The sequence below is a fragment of the Homarus americanus genome, unplaced genomic scaffold (assembly GCF_018991925.1).
Source record: "Homarus americanus isolate GMGI-L3 unplaced genomic scaffold, GMGI_Hamer_2.0 scaffold19691, whole genome shotgun sequence".
NCBI classification, from domain to species: Eukaryota; Metazoa; Arthropoda; class Malacostraca; order Decapoda; family Nephropidae; genus Homarus; species Homarus americanus.
In genome coordinates this window covers 42424-62633 of record NW_024733818.1, presented here as the reverse complement: position 1 = coordinate 62633, position 20210 = coordinate 42424, and the positions used below count along the sequence as shown (strand labels likewise).

The 20210-nt window shown below is 44.7% G+C and overlaps 1 protein-coding gene across 3 annotated transcripts in view; it reads left to right on the top strand.

The window, feature by feature from the left end:
• The window catches only part of LOC121870045 (involucrin-like), a 90561-nt gene that overhangs the window by 51440 nt on the left and 18911 nt on the right, over window positions 1-20210 (top strand). For 2 of the 3 annotated variants that reach the window (XM_042371785.1, XM_042371786.1), the window contains exon 2: window positions 15802-15935. In XM_042371785.1, the coding sequence (XP_042227719.1) occupies window positions 15802-15935 (134 nt within the window). Of the gene's footprint in view, window positions 1-1404; window positions 1435-15801; window positions 15936-20210 lie in introns of all 3 variants that reach the window. The other variant, XM_042371784.1, reaches the window with a different exon arrangement.

The window sequence follows — 20210 nt, the reverse complement described above, 5'->3', positions numbered from 1 at the left end:
ATAAGGAAGTTAAGACACACTCAACTTCCTTGGGAGGTTAGTAGACATAATATACTCTTGCTTTAATATTATTCAGAAGACGCACCTGGGAAGAAAATTTGTCCCTTACAGAACTCTTAATAGGAGCGAGAGAGAGAGAGAGAGAGAGAGAGAGAGAGAGAGAGAGAGACCCACAAGAAACGGAATAAATGAGAGACTGAAGAGGATTCAGAGAGAAAGAATAAACTGAACACGGGACTGAATAATAGATAGAGGAGACGTACTTGTAGGGTCGGTGTGTGAGGCGAGGTGAGGTGAGGGGAAGGCGAGAGATCAGGGTGGTCAAGTGGGATCCAATCTTCCCTGACGTGTGTGGTGGGTCGTGGTGTGAATATTTGGCTGCGTTAATGAGTTGGCTCTGTTTTGGTGTGTGGGGGAGGTGTTGTGTATGGGGGGAGGAGGGTGGTGTGTGTGTGTGTGTGATAAATAAATAATAATAATAATAATAATTAACGGTTTATTAAGATACATGGCAGCCCGAAGGTTGAAAATGTACAATCTAGACTAATTAGGGATTATGCCATGACAGAACACACCTGGTAAGACACTAATGACAGGCCGTAAAGGAAGCTTGTGTACCTGTTCTTGGCTCAAACTATTTTTTTTTAGCGAATGTCATTGAAGAGAAGGAAATATATATTAGATTTAATGGGGTGGTGTTGTGATTGTCTCATGAGGGAACACGACATCCTTGGTAGGTGGGGTGACAGACTGCTGGGTAGATTAACACAAGGGTCGTACGGTGGATATTTTTCTTGTAAGTGAAGTTCAAATAATCCACTTACCTGTTCATATAAGTAAAGGCACAAAAATTAACGACCCCATCCTTATGACCCCACCCTGCGACCCCATCCTTACGACTCCATCCTTACGACCCCCTCAGGTTAGGTTAGGTTAGATTAGTCTCCAGATGAAATAAGGTGGTGGGGGCGAAGCTTCAAATGCCCCATCCCTTGTGCATCTAAAATGTATAACTACAGGTGTGTGGGAGTGTTTGGTGAGAGAGTGAGATAATGGGAGAGAAAGCTCTAAGAAAGAGAGAAAGGATGCCAGTGTATGGGTGAGAGAAAATACACAAGTTGATTACAGTTTGTCTAAAAGTATATAATGACATTTAGTAAAAAAAAAATTTAATTCTTATAAAAGGTAAATTTACTTAAACCCTAATAATAAAAAAAACCTACATAAAATATTAATAAAGAATAAATATTAAATACTATACAAAATACCTCGAGGAAAAACCTACTTTAAATTCACCTTTTAAAAACTAATCTAATAATCAGTTTAATCAAGAAAAATGTAAATGAAACTTTTAAAATTCAATTAAAAATAAATTGTTTTCATGTTTATTTCTTGTCTTTACAGAAGGATTAGCTGAGGAAGACACCATTAACTGTACGTATTGATGAGGGGAGGGAGGGGAAGGAGGGGCACTTGGGAGGGAGGAGGAGGACTGGAGGTAGGATGGGTGGGGTTGGTACAAAGACGGTTTCAATTTTGTGAACAGGGGGTGTGAATTCCGGAGGTGTGGTCAGGAGGTGTGGTCAGGAGGTGTGGTCCAGGAGGTGTGGTTCAGGAGGTGTGGTCCAGGAGGTGTGTGGTTCAGGGGGTGTGGTTCAGGAGGTGTGGTCCAGGAGGTGTGGTTCAGGAGGTGTGGTCCAGGAGGTGTGGATCCCAGGAGGTGTGGTCTAGGAGGTGTGGCTTAGGTGGTGTGGTCCAGGGGGTGTGGTCTAGGAAGTGTGGTCCAGGAGGTGTGGTCTAGGAAGTGTGGTCCAGGAGGTGTGGTCCAGGAGGTGTGGTGAGGTGTGTTGACAGGTGTGGTGAGGTGTGTTAACAGGTGTGGTGAGGTGTGTTGACAGGTGTGGTGAGGTGTGTTGACAGGTGTGGTGAGGTGTGTTAACAGGTGTGGTGAGGTGTGTGGAAGGAAAGTTTACCTATTAACAAAAACACAAGAGAAAGGAAATTACTAAGAATGAAAGTCTTTGATAAATGGAATGAGAAGAAAGGCAGATAATGAAAGCACAAGATACAAAGGAAAGCTAGAGGTCAGGTCATTATGAAAGTGACCTTGACGCTGAATCACATACATGGGTCATTAAGAGGTGTTTGCGTGGTTACCTGTCGTTAGTGAGTCCAGCAACCATTTTCCGTTTCTGAGTATTATCTAATATAGTGTATGTATGACAGTGTAATATACATATGTGTAGGCATGTATACCTGCTTTGAAATGATTTTATGTATACATTATTATGGTAGGTTAATTTTTCTCTTGTTCCCTCCTTTATTAACTCCCTCCATCACTCCCTTCTTTATTAACTCCCTCCATCTTTCCTTCACTCCACCGGTTTATTCATTGGCTGCAACTCAACTACTTTCACACTCTTCACACATTTATACACACACACACACACACACACATCTGTCCATATGTGGGTCAAGTTCCATAATAAGTTTCGTAAAATTCCACGTAACTCCCTTAACGTACACCGAGACTCTCCCTTAACTTACACTGAGACTTTACCTTAACTTACACTGAGACTCTACCTTAACGTACACTGAGACTCTCCCTTAACTTACACTGAGACTCTACCTTAACTTACACCGAGACTCTACCTTAACTTACACTGAGACTCTCCCTTAACTTACACTGAGACTCTCCCTTAACTTACACTGAGACTCTACCTTAACTTACACCGAGACTCTACCTTAACTTACACCGAGACTCTACCTTAACTTTATATTGTGTTAATTTGTTGTAGTTTGTTTGAATACGAATAGAGTCTCACGACCAAGAGATTTTCCACCTCTGTTACATACCTGTTACACACCTTTTGCACTTCTGTTATACATCTGCTACACACATGATACATACCTGTTAAACACCTGATAAACACACAAAAATTGTGACCAAGTCCCTGGTTGCTGATCTGACTTTCTGCCTCATTTACACGCACTTGCAGGGTCTCAATTGTTTCTCTTACTTTGACAACACAACATACTTGTATACTGTATATATTGTTTCTCACTATTGATATTTTTTATTTCTTTATGGTTCTTTATTATTATTATTATTATTATTATTATTATTATTATTATTATTATTATTATTATTATTATTATTATTATAATTATTATTATTATTATTATTATTATTATTATTATTGTAGTTATTATTGCAATTTCGTCCCCCAGGCCCCGATGTGGGTCAGTGACCTGTGTCCAGGTGGGCTAATTCCTGGAGAAAAAAAAATATTACATGCCTATTACACACCTTTTACATACTTGTATACATGTTACACCTGTTTCACACCTATTAAACATGTTACACCTGTTTCACATCTGTTACATACCTGTCATTCACCTGTTAAATACCTTACCTTTGCTGGACCACTTTCACCCGGAGATGAGAAAGACAAGAGTGGCGCAGCGCTGGATGAAATATTCTCTCAGTGGATATGTCAGTCAGAAACTTACCCAGACTGTTGCTGCTTATGGTACTGTTTAAGTTAGGTTAGGTTAGGTTAGGTTAGGTTAGGTTAGGTTAGGTTTAGGGTATACCAAAAGTGTATGACGTGAGCCAGAAATAACGCTCCATCCTCCCCACTCCTACCATCCTCCCTTCCCACCCCTAAACACATTCCCCTACCACTAACCCCACACCCCCACCACCCTCTCCCCATCACCTACCACCCTCTCACCATCACCTACCACCCTCTCACCATCACCTACCACCCTCTCACCATAACCTACCACCCTCTCCCCATCACCTACCACCCTCTCCCCCATCACCTACCACCCTCTCACCATCACCTACCACCCTCTCCCCATCACCTACCACCCTCTCACCATCACCTACCACCCTCTCACCATAACCTACCACCCTCTCACCATCACCTACCACCCTCTCACCATCACCTACCACCCTCTCCCCATCACCTACCACCCTCTCACTGCCTCCACCCACCTGACCACACCACGAAAATTGCATTTCTAAATTCTGGTTCCAATTAAATGTATGTTTTATAAGGCTTGAGCGTGTACCGGCTGGTGGTATCAATAACATTCCTCCTGTTGCAAGTTTTGATATAAAATTCCTTTTCGAAAAAAGTGAACATTTTAACCGTTTACGCTGAATTTTCGAGGCTCGCATCGTGTCCTAAGGGTTCACACGATCTGTTAACAGTTTCCTAACTTTACTGTTGAGAATCGAGGCCAGTCGAGTGCAGTGCCAGCCACACTGCCTCCGGGTGTACAGAAATGTGATGTTCCGCGTGTTGTATCACACCACTGACTGTTGTACGGCGTGGCAGGAGGATGATGATCACCCACTCACCCTAAAACGAATCTCTTTAATTCACTGGTGATGTCACCTTGTACAGTAAGGAGCGGTTGTTTAACAGGAGCCATAGACCTGTTGCTGCCCCGTCCTCCCCTCCTTCCCCTCCTCCTACTCCTCCCCTGCTTCTCCTTTCCTTCCCTTCCCTCTACCACTTCCCCCAACTCTCCCCTCCTCCCACCCCTCCCCTCCCTCTCCTTTCCCTCCTCTTCTTCTACCCTTTTCTCTCACCCTCCCCTCCACCCCCACCACTCCTACCCCCCTATGACGAAGAAGGGCATGCTGTTTGTTGATTGGTTCTCGACAGAGATGACGTAGAAGGGCGTGCTGTTTGTTGATTGGTTCTTGATAGCTATGACGTAGAAGGGAGTGCTGTTTGTTGATTGGGTCTTTCTGACTATGACGTCCAGACGCTTACCTTCCATTACTCTTACAAAATCCGATGCGCCAACCTTACATTCCGTAGATAAGTTAACTGAATCAAGGCTTATTCAACCTAATATTAAATCGTTTCGGTAAGGAAAACTAGTAGGGACTTCATTTACCTTTATATTTCTCAAGATCCAATGAGAAGGACATAATTTGGCGCCATAGTTAGCAAGGACCAATGAGGGGAAAACTAGTTGATGGCATAGTTCGTAAGACTCAATGGGAGGGACACAAGCTGATGTCATACTCGGTAAGGATTAGTGGGAGAGACACTAACTTACGTCATACTCGGTAAGAACCAATGGGAGGGACACTATGACGTCATGCTCAGAGGGACCAATGGGAGGGACATTAGCTGGCGTCATAGTCGATAAGGACCAATCAGCGCACATAATACCCAAGGGATCCGGCCAAAAACGTGGCGTGGGCTCCGACAAGCAGCTCTACATCAACACCAGGCCGCAGTAACTACACTAACGACTGCGTATTTTCAGAAACAAGTGCGCCGTGTCTGCCTCGAGCGGTGAGGTGATCGTGTGGAAAATTTTTAAAGCCTCTGCTGAAAATTTTTGATTTTCAGGAACGGCCTCGTGTGTGGCTATATATTTCAGGCGAAGTTTCCCTTAACACCATGTGGATTATGTTCTCTTGAGTGTGGCTTTTTTATATTACCTTTCTTATTCGTGAAACCTCTCTCTCTCTCTCTCTCTCTCTCTCTCTCTCTCTCTCTCTCTCTCTCTCTCTCTCTCTCTCTCTCTCTCTCTCTCTCTCTCTCTCTCTCTCTCTCTCTCTCTCTCTCTCTCTCTCTCTCTCTCTCTCTCTCTCTCTCTCTCTCATATCCTCATTCAATTACAGTCTCCAAAAATAATGGCGTCAGACCATCTACCATTTTCGTCCTGTTTTAGGTGTCGGTATCTATACTGTCCCTAACGGGCCCTCAAGCGTATGGGACCCACCCACTTTCCCTTGTTTTTCAGCCAGTTATGATATTCGTTTACTCCCGGATAAACGAGTGGATGCGGTGACGTTGAACAGCACGGATAATAACACTCAACGTTTACCACCGACACCCGACGCTCTGGTGGTGGTAGCGAGGGGCACCTTGTTTAACAAGGAGCTCGTGAAAGTATTCCGAAATACAACGAGGGAATAAACGAAGGAGTTCCGTGGTCTAACCTAATGAGACATTAAGCGGAAGATTTTCCGGGTCTTAAGAATGAGGTAAAAGATGATATAACAAACACAACCGCGGTATAACGAGAGCGTAAGGGAAGATGTTCGTAGTCTGACGAGAACTTAACGAACGATTTCCCTGGATTTTAATTAGGTATAAGGAAAGGAGGTGCGCAACTGCGATGTTTTAACGAGTGGTAGGAGGAGGATGCAGGTATAACGAAGTGTATACGATTGACTTCCCAGTTAACGAAGGAGGTATATATATAGATAAGGACATACAGACTTAACAATGCGAGACATCTGGATTAACCTGGAAACAAGAGAACGATCTTGATTCAGGTTTAACGAGATGTAAACGAAAGATTAACTAAAGTTAAACGAAGTGGATTTACCGAGAGGAGAAGTGAAGAGAGAGAGAGAGAGAGAGAGAGAGAGAGAGAGAGTTTTGTTCACACACACACACAGGTAATTACATAGTTACCTGGCAGGAAGTAACACAGAATAACGCTGTAATTTATTTAACTACAAATGAAAACGTGAAAATTGTGCTAACTCCACTCTGAAAAAAATACTCTTTTAAGACCTAAATATATCTGTACCGGCCAATTGTGACGCGTAATTACCTTAATGATTCATATATTCGTATGACAATATTACGCACCAAACACAGTCTCTACACAGCACTCCGTGAGGCAACTGGAAAAGTGTTGAGTAAACTCGGAAAATAACCCGAATGAGTGAGTGAGTGAGCGTGCGTGCGTGTGTTGAGAAAAGCTGTCATAGAACTGGTTAACGCAACTAAACTGAATATTTTATGGGTATTGAACATTTTGAAAAAAAAAGAATATTAGAATATACTGGGGGTTTTTTTTTTGAGGAGCTCTCGCCTCCTGTTACACGGACCGGTAGCTCCATCCCCGGTGCTCCCAGTTCACCCAGGGTACTGAAGTTTGTAACTTGGGGAAGTGAAGAGCATTACTGGCCATGCTGCATTTCTGTGTACCGAAGGCTTACGCCCGGAGTTTCAAACACCGCCTTCCGTTGAAGAGGGCCGTCGTGTTTCAACCCGAGTTTTAAAAAAAAAATTAGTACTTGATGGGGTGGTGTGGCGGTAAAATTAACTAATTCCAATTTTATTGGAATTTGTTAATTTTAAAGCTGTAGTGCGGTGTCTGAAGGACACCGCACTACAGCTGTGTGTGGTTGCGTGTGTGTGTGTGTATGTGCGTGTGTGCGTGCGTGCTTTGGTATGCGTATGTGAAAGCTTTACACTTCCGCGTGCATGTGTGTTTGTGTACAGATTATATACATACGTGTGTGTATTTGTTTATATTCTATATATATATATATATATATATATATATATATATATATATATATATATATATATATATATATATATATATATATATGTGTGTGTGTGTGTGTGTGTGTGTGTGTGTGTGTGTGTGTGTGTGTGTGTGTGTGACCAGAGCCATGCCACTGTGCATAATCTCTGTGTTTTTTGTTCGAGTAAATAAATTACAATTACCTATCAAAGCACACGCGCTCTTACACCTAACCTAACGATACCATAAAAATTCACCTACAGAATACAGCTGCTCGATGCAGACGAACCATATTTACTATCTGGCAACTCTCAGCGATCATCAGCTGTTGCGGAACTTTGTGACGTATTTCTCCATGAAGTAAGGGCGATGATCCGTTCCTCCCCCACACCAGCTGCGCCCAACAGCTGTGAGGAAGGCTTGGAAGGTCTTTACACATGTTGGTATACCTTATTCAGACCAACCTAGTTTAAGGGAGAGTATTCATCTTGTCAATATTACGGGTTTTTTCGTAGAATTCCTGTGTATTCCAAATAAATTTCACTGGGAGATGTTCTCCGTAAGGTGTAATAATTATCTTCGTTATGGAGATATTGGTTATATTAAGGAAAATGTGTGTGTGTGTGTGTGCTCGCGCGCGCGCTCTCTCCTCCATCGTGGCAGCACCTGTTGCCTGTAGGTCACACATCTACTTGAGTGACCAAGTTAACCTATATAAACTAACCTGACCTCTCTCTCTCTCTCTCTCTCTCTCTCTCTCTCTCTCTCTCTCTCTCTCTCTCTCTCTCTCTCTCCCTCCCGGTATATAACTGTTTCTCTATATCTCATTTTAACCTTGACAAGACAGACCGAACAAACAAGACCAGGAAGCACCAGCAGATTCTCAAAGCTGAATAAATCAAATAATTAATTCATGACTGATCATAAATTATTAATCCCGGTCCTGATGGGCTCTAGTACTGTTAGGCCTTACTACTGAAGGGCCCCGGTCCTGATGGGCTCTAGTACTGTTAGGCCTTACTACTGAAGGGCCCCGATCCTGATGGGCACTAGTCCTGATGAGCCCCAGTTCTGAAGGGCTCTATTCATAATGGATCACATTCCTAAAGTGACCCATGAGACCGAAACCCATGAGTACTGGAGCACATCAGTAATGGGGCCCATTAAGTACTGATGGCCCATGGGGAATGTGCCCCATTCGACGTGCAACCAGAATTAATTAGGCGATCAAAAGCTCATCAAACATTAGACGCCACAATTAAAACAGTGTGAGGAGACCTAAGAGAGAGTGGGGGGACCTAAGAGAGAGTGGGGGGACCTAAGAGAGAGTGAGGGGACCTAAGAGAGAGTGAGGGGACCTAAGAGAGAGTGAGGGGACATACAGTGTTGTGTTGGCCTGTTTTCCCCTCGACCTGCCCTCGCACCCGTCACCATGGAGACCAGGGAGGGAGACGGAGCAGGAGAGGGGAAAGAGGAGGAGGAGGAGGAGAAAGAGGTTCTACAAGGGATGAGGAGAAAGAGAAGAATGATGTGAGGGAGGAAGAAGAAGAGATCGAGAGGGGGAGGAATATATTGAGAGAAAGTGATTCGGGAAGAAGAGGGGGAGAATAAATGGGGGAGTAAGAATAAATGAGAAGGGAAGGAGGAAAAACAAGAAGAGTTGAGGAGGAGGAGCAGATATAGGAGAGAGAAGGAGGATATGGTAGAGAAGAAAGAGTAGGTGGGTAAGGAGAAACAAGAGAAGGAGGAAGAGGGGGACTGAATGAGATGTAAAAAAAAAAATCTTCCTCCGCTAAAGAGTAATATGTTGTTAGGAATGTATTACTATAATAATTGAATATTAGCCGGATAAGGGGCAGTCTCTCTCTCTCTCTCTCTCTCTCTCTCTCTCTCTCTCTCTCTCTCATGTTTACCGAGGATACACGCCCGGGGAGTAGTAGGGGTGGAGTGAGAGGGTGTCTGAGATGTGTGTGTGTGTCAGAGTTATAGGGAGGGTGTGTTGGTGGAGGGGTATGTTAGTAGGGTGTGTTGGTGGAGGGGTATGTTAGTAGGGTGAGTTGGTGGAGGAGAATGTTAGAGGAGTGCGTTGGTGGAGGAGAATGTTAGTAGGGTTTGTTGGTGGAGGAGTATGTTAGTAGGGTGTGTTGGTGGATGGGTGTGTTAGTAGGGTGTGTTGGTGGAGGGGTGTGGAGGGAGGGTTGTGTTGTGGTGGAGGGATGTGGACGGCCTGGCGTGTAGGTACCGTAGGCAGCTGGGCATTTTGTAGGCGTAGTGTATGTCTGTAAGCCGTGGGGGGGGGTTGTGGGCGTAGCATGTGGTAGCTGTGGGCGTGTGTGGGCGTGACGGATAGAAGCCGTGGGTATGTATGAGTGGGGCGTATAGGAGAAGTGGGCGTGGTGTATGAGAATCCTGGGCGTGTGTGAGCATGCCGTGAGCATGTGTGGGCGTGGTGTGCATCAGTTGTGAGCAAGTGTGGGTGTGGTGTGTTTGAGCCGTGAACTGTAATGGGCGTAGTACGTAGGAGCGTGTATATACCGTGGGCGTGTGTGGGCGTGCATCACGGCTAACACAGATAACAGGCAAGAGAAAGGTCACGCTCACCATATTTTCTCACTACTGTTTCGTTATGTAAATTTGTAATAATCTCGTTTACGAACGATTCAGAACATAAGGAAATCTTTCTCATTTTTTTTCAATTTTTTAACTTTATTACTATTTTTGTATACGTTTTCTCTGTACGGAATTACTGTAAAATATTTGTCTCTTCCCTGAGCGCTGAGCCGTGTCAACACAGGAAATTGCTGACCGTTCTAGATATTATTGCATTGTTATTATTCTCTTTTGGTTGTTTTTATCAGAGTATGTAAGTTATTCCTTGTTATTCTCAGAAAACCCACTTATTGGGGCTGTGTGTGTGTGTGTGTGTGTGTGTGTGTGTGTGTGTGTGTGTGTGTGTGTGTGTGTGTGTGTGCGTGTGTGTGTGTGTGTGTGTGTGTGTGTGTGCGTGTGTGTGTGTGCGTGCGTGTGTGTGTGTGTGTGTGTGCGTGTGTGTGTGTGTGTGTGTGTGTGTGTGTGTGTGTGTGTGTGTGTGTGTGTGTGTTGCTTCTGTTAAGTGATGGAAGTGATGCTACTGGCTGTTACTTAGAATTGTTACGTGTTACAGGTAATGTTACTGTCCATAACTTGTGTCTGTTACTTTTCGAAAATGTAAAAATAAATAAATAGAATTCGTGTCGTGGTCCTCAAATAATATGTTGTGCCTTTGTTTATCACAGAATTTAACAGACGAGTGAGTATTATCACAGACACAGAGTAAAGACACGTCAGAGTCAAACATAAACTGACGTAATGTTTATGTCTCCTTTCCGGGGGCAAGGTGTACTTCCCTGAATATTACATCACATTAATTCAGTTTCCTGGAATGTGTCTGTTTGTGTGTGTGCGTGTAAGAGTGCACAGGGTGGTGTAATGCGTCCTGTGTGGCAGCATTGTGTTATTTTGTTAAGGTGCAAGCACTGCTTGCTTTCTCTCGCCGCTAGCTAGCCCTCGTGGCGAACAGGGAAGCAACTAGCATAAGTCCTCCCCTGCCAGTACACAGCCTCTTACTATCAAGACTCCTGCTGTGCCTCCTCGTGGCAACACACGGTAACTGGGTACCTCGTGGGCCCAGGCTAGACCAGGAGGGGATCTAGGAGCAGCAGTAGGCCCCAGACGGATAGTGCATACGCACACACATATAATGGAAAGCCCCTCGAAATCGACGATGGCCGATCCAAGGGCCACCTAGGCGTGAATTTGTTTAAGGTGTAGAAGCTGTCGCCAATACAACAACCACACCCCAAGTTAACGAGCTGCATGACCCAGTGTCAAGGAATAGTCCGAGAAGACCGGACAACTCGCCAACTGCACTGGCTAACTATTACCCCAGAACACGATCCGCAAATCGATTAACATCCAGGTTCCCAATTACTGTTGTGTAGACAGCGGCAAATGGCGTAAAGAAACTTGTCCATAGTTTCACCCTGCTGCTCGTTTGCGAAGCGAGGATGCTGACCATTACACCACAGGTCGCCAAGAGGTAGCGATAATTACTAAATGACACACATATTAGACATAGGGTATTATAGGAAGTATTATGTCCAAGGAATACAAAGGAGGAATAAACAGGTGGTACTAAATAGGATATGGTAAATAGGAAATGGGGAAAAATGGGTACTATACTGAAAACAGTAAAGGCAGTAAATAGTTGAAAAATCAAGTCATGTTTGTGTCGTAGGTCAAGCGGGAGAGTAAAATACTTTCTCGCATCTCTAATTAGGAGGAAAACTTAATGTAGGAAACTCTGAGAATCCATCTTTGTATCATAGTCCAAGTGAGACAGTTAGACACGTTCCTCACATCTCTAATTAGGAGGAAAATATAACTTTCAAAGCTCAGTGAACCCCGACACAGGCCTCAGACCTCAGCCAGACTAATAGCGGAAGCTTGAACTAATTGGCCCAAGTAATCTCCCCTTAATTGACTCTTCAGGTGGCACTCTGATTGTTTCCTAGTTGGTGTGGCTACAGGGATACATAGACTCTCGGATACATATACACAATGATACATATAGACATAGATACATATAGGGGCACGGGCATATACAGACACATACAAGTACATATGCTAAGGTACCTGTGCAATCAAACCTATACAAGTATTGCGAAAATTCTACTCACACACACGCACACACGCACACACACGCACACACGCACACACACACACACACGTACACACGCACACACGCACACACACGCACACACACACACAGGGTGAAATATGGTGGGCGTGGAAACATTCATCAGAGTGTGGCGGTGAGAACGTCTCCCCCTCACAAAAATATTCCAACTCCGCCACACTGCTCTTAAATCACGTAGCTCAACCTGAGGCAAGACTGGTTCTCCTCACATCCTCTCTCCTCCCCTTACTACTTCTTCCTTCCTCTCACTACCTATCTCCTCACTTCCCCCTTACTTCTTCTCTCCTCCCTTGCTACCTCTCTCCCTTCTTCTCACTACCTCTTTCCTTACTTCTCCTCACTTGCTCCCTCCTCCCTTTACTTCCTCTCACTTCTTCTCTTCTCGCCTCACTTCTTCTGTCCTCCTTTCACTACCTTTCTTCTTTCGCTTCTTCTCTTCTCCCCTCACTTCCTCTCTCCTCCCTTCTTTCCTTCCCTCATCCCCTCATAGGACTGGGGCCCATTAAGACTGGAGATATTTATGACTGGAGCCAATTTGTCATATGAACCATTAATTAAATTTTATAGTTTGGTCACATTATTCGGCAAACACTCTGTAGATTTATCACCACCGGAAAAATACACACAACAGTTCACATGTTTAGAGGAAATACAAAAATACGTGTTTGTGATTATTCGTGTGTGTATATCAGGGGGAAGAGTGGGGGGTTACTGTGTGGGTGAAGGATGTGCTGTGGTGAACCCAGGTGATTGATACTGGGGAGGTGGAGGAGGAGAGGGAGAATGAGGAGAAAGTGATGGGGAAGTGAAGGACTAGGAAGGAACGAGGAAGAACCATGGTGAGAAGGGATAGTAGAAGAAAGAATGGGGATAGAGGAGGGGATAGAGGAGGGGAGATGTGTTGTGTTGGTTGGTGGTGGCAGGTGGTGGCAGGTGGTAGGAGGCGGTGACAGGTGTTAACAGATGAAGTCAGGTGTTGGTAGGTGGTGGCAGGTGGTGGCAGGTGGTACCAGGTGATAACAAGTAGTGGCAGGTGGTGGCAGATGGTGGCTGGGGGTGGCTGGTCATAGCATGTGGCAGTTGGTGGCAGGTGATGATAGGTGGTGGAAGGTGGCAGGTAGGGGTAGGTGGTGACAGGTGGTGTGTCACAGTGATTGATGATGTGTATGCAACCATTTCTCTCCCAGTTTTATTTACTTTACAATATATATATATATATATATATATATATATATATATATATATATATATATATATATATATATATATATATATATATATATATATATATATATATATATATATATATATATATATATATATATATATATATATATATATATATATATATATTATTTGTGTGTTCGCACACAGGGTAGTGAAATGCGTCTAGTGTGAGAGCATTATGTTAGTGTTAGGGTGCAAGCACTGCTTGCTCCCTCTTACTTTCAGCTGCAGCCGCTGGCTATCCCTAGTGGCGAACAGGGAAGCAATTTGCATAAGTCTTCCCCTGCCAGTATACAGCCTCCTCACCATCAAGGCTCCTGCTGTGCCTGCTCGTGGTAACACATGGTAACTGGGTGCCTTGTGGGCCCAGGCTCGATCAGCAGGGGATCTCGGAGTAGCAGTGGGCCCCAGAGGGACGGCGCATAGGCTTACTGGCATGTGGACACGACCTGGCGCCTACCAACCACCGCCCCGCTGCCTTGCAGATTAACCTTGGTAGGTATAAGGCTACGAGAGTAAACCCCGAACGAAAATTCTGCAGTGGAGCCCTGCATCAGGCAGACATGCTTACAGAGCTCCAACAAGACCCCAACGGCGGTGGAGGCGGAAGAGGTGACCACCATGGAAACCCAACGACTACACCGGCGGACGAAGGCATTGCCTGATGGACAGGCTACTAAGGCGAAATCCAACAAACTGGGCTATCGGCAGTACATTGCAACTCTCCCTCTCCCCAGTCGTTGCAACACTTGCACCACTGGTTCAAACACACCTCCACCATCCATCCAGCTTAACGGTACTACCCTCTCTTAATGTTGCCCACATTCGGTACCTCGGCTCCCACCTGTCCACCACCGCAGACATCGATGAATAGATTTAGCATCGGATCAGATGTGCATCTCAAGCCTTGGGCGGACTCCGAAATCGTGTCTTCAGCTGTAGGGAGCTGAAATTATCCACAAAGCTGCACGTATATCGAGCAGTGGTCCTCCCCACCCTACTATATGGCAGTGAGACGTGGGTCACATACAGGAGACACCCCAAGGCACTTGAAAACTCTCACCAACGTAGTCTACGTTCCATCCTCCGAGTTCGTTGGGAAGACAAGAGAACAAATGCCAGTATTCTCGCTGACACCAACTGTAGGAGCATCGAGGTTATCAATATCCATGAACAAATACGCTGGACTGGCCATGTCACCCACATGGACGACAGTGGACTGACAAGGCAGCTACTTTACAGTCACCTAACGAACAGTAAACGTAACACCGGCGGGCAATTGAAAAGGTACAAGGATAGTCTTAAGACAAACCTGAAAAGGTGCCAAATCGACCCCCTCACCGAGGAGTCGATTACTCCACATCGTAACGCTCGGAGGAGCACCACGCGGGAAGGTGTCAATACTTTCGAGTTAGACCGATTGCAAACCGAGGCAGACAAGCACCAACGTCGGAAAGACGCTGCCACCGCCCCTCCCACAGTAGATGGAGCCCTCCACATGTGCAACGAATATGGACGACGCTGCGGGTCCCGTATCGGCCTCTTTGGTCACCTTAAATCTCACCAACCTAGGTGACATCCCTTATAACTCGTATCATCGTATCTTAGCTGGATGATCGTCATGCTTGATTCCGAGTGACAGCCAAGTAGTAGTAGTGTGAACTACCCTCTCCTCCAAACACCAATATGACCTACAAAATACAACTAACTGAACAATCATTGTTTACTTTTCTAACACACGTTCTTCACTCTTCAAGTTGTTAGGTTAATGATGAATCAATAAGCTGTGTGGGGTTTTGTCTGTACAGCACCAGGGAAGAACGTAATACCCTGTACATTACAACAACCGTGTTCGTCTGCACAGCTCTCAGGGTCTGGGGGCACAGCATCTCACCACCTCGCCTCTCCTCTTTACGTCTGATGATCTGCCTCTTCACTAGCACTACCCATCCATCACCCTCCCGTCATCCCCGGCACAACACACGTCATTCATTATCGTGTTTTTTCCTCCTGCGTCGACAAAGTTCCTCACACTAAAACTTCATCATCATTCACTTCCTTCACTCCTTGCATTTCTCAGTCGTGATACATCCATCTCCTCCCTATTAGAGGTCTATCTTTCTTAATATTTTAATTGTTCATGAACTATGTAATTACTTACCTTGTTAGGCGCTTAATGACCGTAGTTGTTGAAGTAATAGGTGAGTATCCTCCCGGGCCTGGCCCTCCACATCTAAGTTAAGTATTGGACATAAGCTCTTTAGGTGTAGAACATAACTCATTAATATTGGACATCAATACATTAATATACGACATACAGTGAACCCAAATCTAAATTATAAGTCTAATTTTCTTATACATAGTGCATGAATATTCTTATATATATATATATATATATATATATATATATATATATATATATATATATATATATATATATATATTATGAGTTACAGCCACACAGTGGGTTACAGGTAAACCAGCAGCAGTGTTAAGAAGTGACGTAACATAACTGTTCTTGTTGACAGACGTGAGCGGGGACGAGGTGGTGATTGACCAACTGGAAGACTTCCTGCAGTCCCGTCGCCACCTGGACGACCAGCCCTCGCCTCCCTACCTCCCCCAGCAGGCGAGAACCTCGCCGCCTTACCTCCCCCAGCAGGTAAGAACCTCGCCTCCCTATCTTCCCCAGCAGGTGAGAACCTCGCCTCCCTACTTTCCCCAGCAGGTGAGAACCTCGCCTTCCTACCTCCCCCAGCAGGTGAGAACCTCGCCTCCTTACCTCCCCCAGCAGGTGAGAACCTTGTCTTCCTAACTACTTACACTGTGTCGTGTTTTTAAGGGCACACCTACCGTGTCCAGCTGTTACCTCCCACTTACCCACAATTTGAGTTAATTGGTAATTAGAAAAGGTGAAGGTTCACCCGGGCTGTGTGGTCTTATGTCTTGTTATTGTACACCGCGGGGTCTTGTACACCACGGGGTCTTGTACACCACGGGGTCTTGTACACCGCGGGGTCTTGTACACCACGGGGTCTTGTACACAGGGTGTACACCACTTTGTACACCACGGGGTCTTGTACACACAGGGTCTTGTACACCACAGGTCTTGTACACTGGGGGCGGGGTCTTATACCACGGGGTCTTGTACACCACGGGTCTTGTACACCGCGGGGTCTTGTACACCACGGGTCTTCTTCTACACCAGGGTCTTGTACACCGCAGGGGTCTTGTACACCACAGGTCTTGTACACCACAGGGACACGGGTCTTTTACACCACAGGGTCTTGTACACCACGGGGTCTTGTACACCGCGGGGTCTTGTACCAGGGTCCACGGGGTCTTGTACACCGCGGGGTCTCCATCAACAAGTTTGTCTTACTGTACACATTACACAGCCCTGACGGAAACAAGGAAGACGTGAGTTTGTATGAAACAGACCACAAAGCCTAAATTATCACTTAACGAGGCTGTTGTAATGGTTTCTATGTTAAAGAGTTATAAACGGTTTCTAAACTCGCCCTCACACACCGGTACAGTGGTCGAGTGGACACAGTACTCACCTCCCATCTTAGGTTTGGTTGGTTCGCGCCCAGTCCTCCCAGATGTGAAGGGACACCTCATTATACAGTTAGAGAAGTGAAGGCAGTCAAGTTCTGTGCCGGCCATCATGCCTTCTTGTGTATCGAGTCATAATAGCCAGTATCCCCCTGATGGCCGTCAGGAACATCACACCTTCCTATACTTTGGGTTTTGTTTTTTAAATAAAGTAAAGAATTTTGTGTTTGGTATAAAAGATTGTTTAGTCATACCATATTATGGAAAGTAACTCATTATAGTTAATAATAATGTTATCATTAATATAATAATAATAATAATAATGATGATGATCCTGATAAATTTTGTTGTCGTTATTGTTGTTGTGATTGTCATTGTTGTTATCATAGTCGAGGAACGAGTACCATATCACCAATTTATAACTGTATAAGAGTAACAATATAATACTCTATTCGTGTAGTAGAACACCCCGCCATGTTTTACCTTCACTTTATTTGTAAGTGTTCGTCTACACTTACCGAACAACAACAACAAAAAGAAAGTATTTTTTTAACCAGTAATAGCAATACGTTCATTACTGTTGTAAAATATGACACATTATTCATGTGTTGTTTACCACTAGTTTGTATGACGCGGTTCATCACATGTCAGCATCACATGTCAATAGTTTATATAAAGGAAGGTACATTAGCAAGCGTTGATAAACACTGTGTGTGCTTATGTAGTGTTAAACAAGAGAGGCAGATTACAGCATGATAGCGAAGGTCTGGTCCACACCTGCTGCCTCACCTCACCGGCGGATACTGTCTGATAATTCTCCGAGCCACCTGTCACATGCTAACCTTACTACAGGACACCTGTCATATGCTAACCTTACTACAGGACACCTGTGTATATATATATATATATATATATATATATATATATATATATATATATATATATATATATATATATATATATATATATATATATATATGTATATTACAAATTGTTTTAGTAATTTTGAAACATTATAAGTGGTGGATATAATTTAGAGCACTTAATTAGGGTGAATGATTAAGCTCTTCCTCCTCATTTGTATATTATGCATTAGCTAATAAAAACTACGACTCATCTTCATTATCGCAGGATGTGATGTGTCAGTCATTTATTCCGTATCTCTTTACTGTAAGGCAACACCTGTCGAGTCTCCCAGGTGAGCTTTTTTGGTCTCGTTTCTCTGTTGTTTTGATTTCGAGTCTTTGTTATTTTGTTTTAGATTCTCTGTTGTTTTTGGTCCCAATTCTCTGTTGTTTTGGTCTCGATTCTCTGTTGTTTTGCTTTAGATTCTCTCTTGTTTTTGGTCTCAATTCTCTCTTGTTTGGGTCTCGATTCTCTTTTGTCTTGGTCTTGATTCTCTATTGTTTTTATCTCGATTCTCTCTTGTTTTGGTCTGGGCTCTCAGCACCAGTGGTTTTGGTCAGACTTAAGGTTAGTTGAAGCCCTCCCTGTGTGGTAGTTACATCGGTAACTGTGTAGTCTCCCAGATGAGCCAATCATATCCCCGGATGGCAACCAAAGATACGTTGATTAGCTGGTAGTGTTATCCTCTTGGTTCAAACATGGGCGCTTTCAGCTAATCAATGTGTCTCATCTATTCACTCCGAGATTTGATTGGTGATGACATTAGAAAGTTACACCCTCTCACTACTCAACACCCGCCAGCACCCACCAACACCCACCAACATAAATTAGGGGTGAATTTTCAGGTTACCGAAGAGACTTGGCTTTCCTCCAGTAATGAATTTATAAAGAACCTCTTGAATGTTGTTGGTGCTCGTATCAAGGTGGACCGGTGGATGCTGACACGCCCAGCCCAGCCAGACTCCCCCGCCCTCTGGTACTAAGTGACACCTCCTGCAACAAGTGTTCTCGTCTTCTTCCTATGAGACACACAGCTCCTACACCCGGCGCTCAGTTGTCACTATTCCAGGATAACGTCACAGCTAGAACTACCTTACGCGGTATCGGAAGAACCCGAAGAGCGTCTAGATGGGTGTTTCATCTTCATACCCGTCCTGGAGTGAGTGTGAAGACGAACAAAGAGTTGGGTTGTATCAGTAAGTGGGCGGTGCTGGTGTTGTGGGAGGCGCCGCAGAAGTGTTTCCACTCACACACGACGTCTTCGTCATCAGCTTACGTGTGCACGCAGCAGTAGAAAACTTATCAGCGTACGTGTGGGCGTTCCTTCACGACAACGACGCCCCTGGGAAGAAAATAGTCCGCAAGAATTCTAATAGCTGTGCACCCTCGTGTTCCACCACATACAGCGCGTGTACCTACTGCTGTGTTTTCTCACTCTCCTGTAGAAACGCAAACGTTTAAATAATCTCCACCTTACTATTGCAGAATGCGATATGGAAGTGTGTTGTGTCAGAGGGAGATCATGATCACGGTAGATTCGTCCTGAGATGCTAGAGTTTTCCAGGTTTTTGTCAATATAATCTGAGGTTGACACCCAAGGGAGACTCTTACCTCCGGTGTTCTACTTGCACGAGAATCAATATGTGGTTGGTGGTCGTCACAGACTTATTCTTTAATCCAGCTGAATATATCTACCAGAGAAAACCATATATGTATATATCTGTTGAATGTCACTCAAACTAATCTAAAAATTTGAGTCTCGCAGTTAACGCATTAAGGTATTAGGTGAGTGATGCTCGTAGTTATCTACCAGAGGTGAAGTTCACCCTGGCCCGCCATAACCACAGAGGAACTCTCCTCCGCAAGAATAATCGATGCACAGGCTGTTGTGTACCCAGCAGCCACTAAGGAGAAGTTCTTAGCAGGGACTCAGAGGATTGTGATCGAGAAGGCACGACCCGCTGCTAGTGTTCCTCCGTACCCCCGACAGATACCTCGGTTATCTCCTGCATGTTGATGAGGTCGTGACCTACATACGACTCGGATGTCAAGGTGCTTGAATTGTGCACTCTGGAGAACAGCTGTCGTGTCAGAGATACCTCTTACAAATTTATTTAAGCCGTTTGAAATTACCCAGCAGCGATTTGTAAACAGCAAGTTTACCAGAACTCACAACTGTCTCACGTTTCTAATAAAAGTGAAGTTTACCCTTAACCTTCGTCCATTCTTTTCTTCCTTCTCTCTGTCTCCTCCTGCTACCGCAATCCCTCACCGCGGGCCAACGAGTGCATGACGCCTACTGATCACTCGTCTGAAGCTTGTGGTATATTGCCTCTTGTCAGGCCTCTCCCCTTCCTCCTCCTTCTCTTCCTCTTCCTCCTTCTTCCTTCTCCTCATCGCCGTCCTCCTCCCCCTTCTACCTTCTCCTCCTCCACTTCCTTCTCTTCCTCCGCCCCCCCCCCTCTCCCCACGC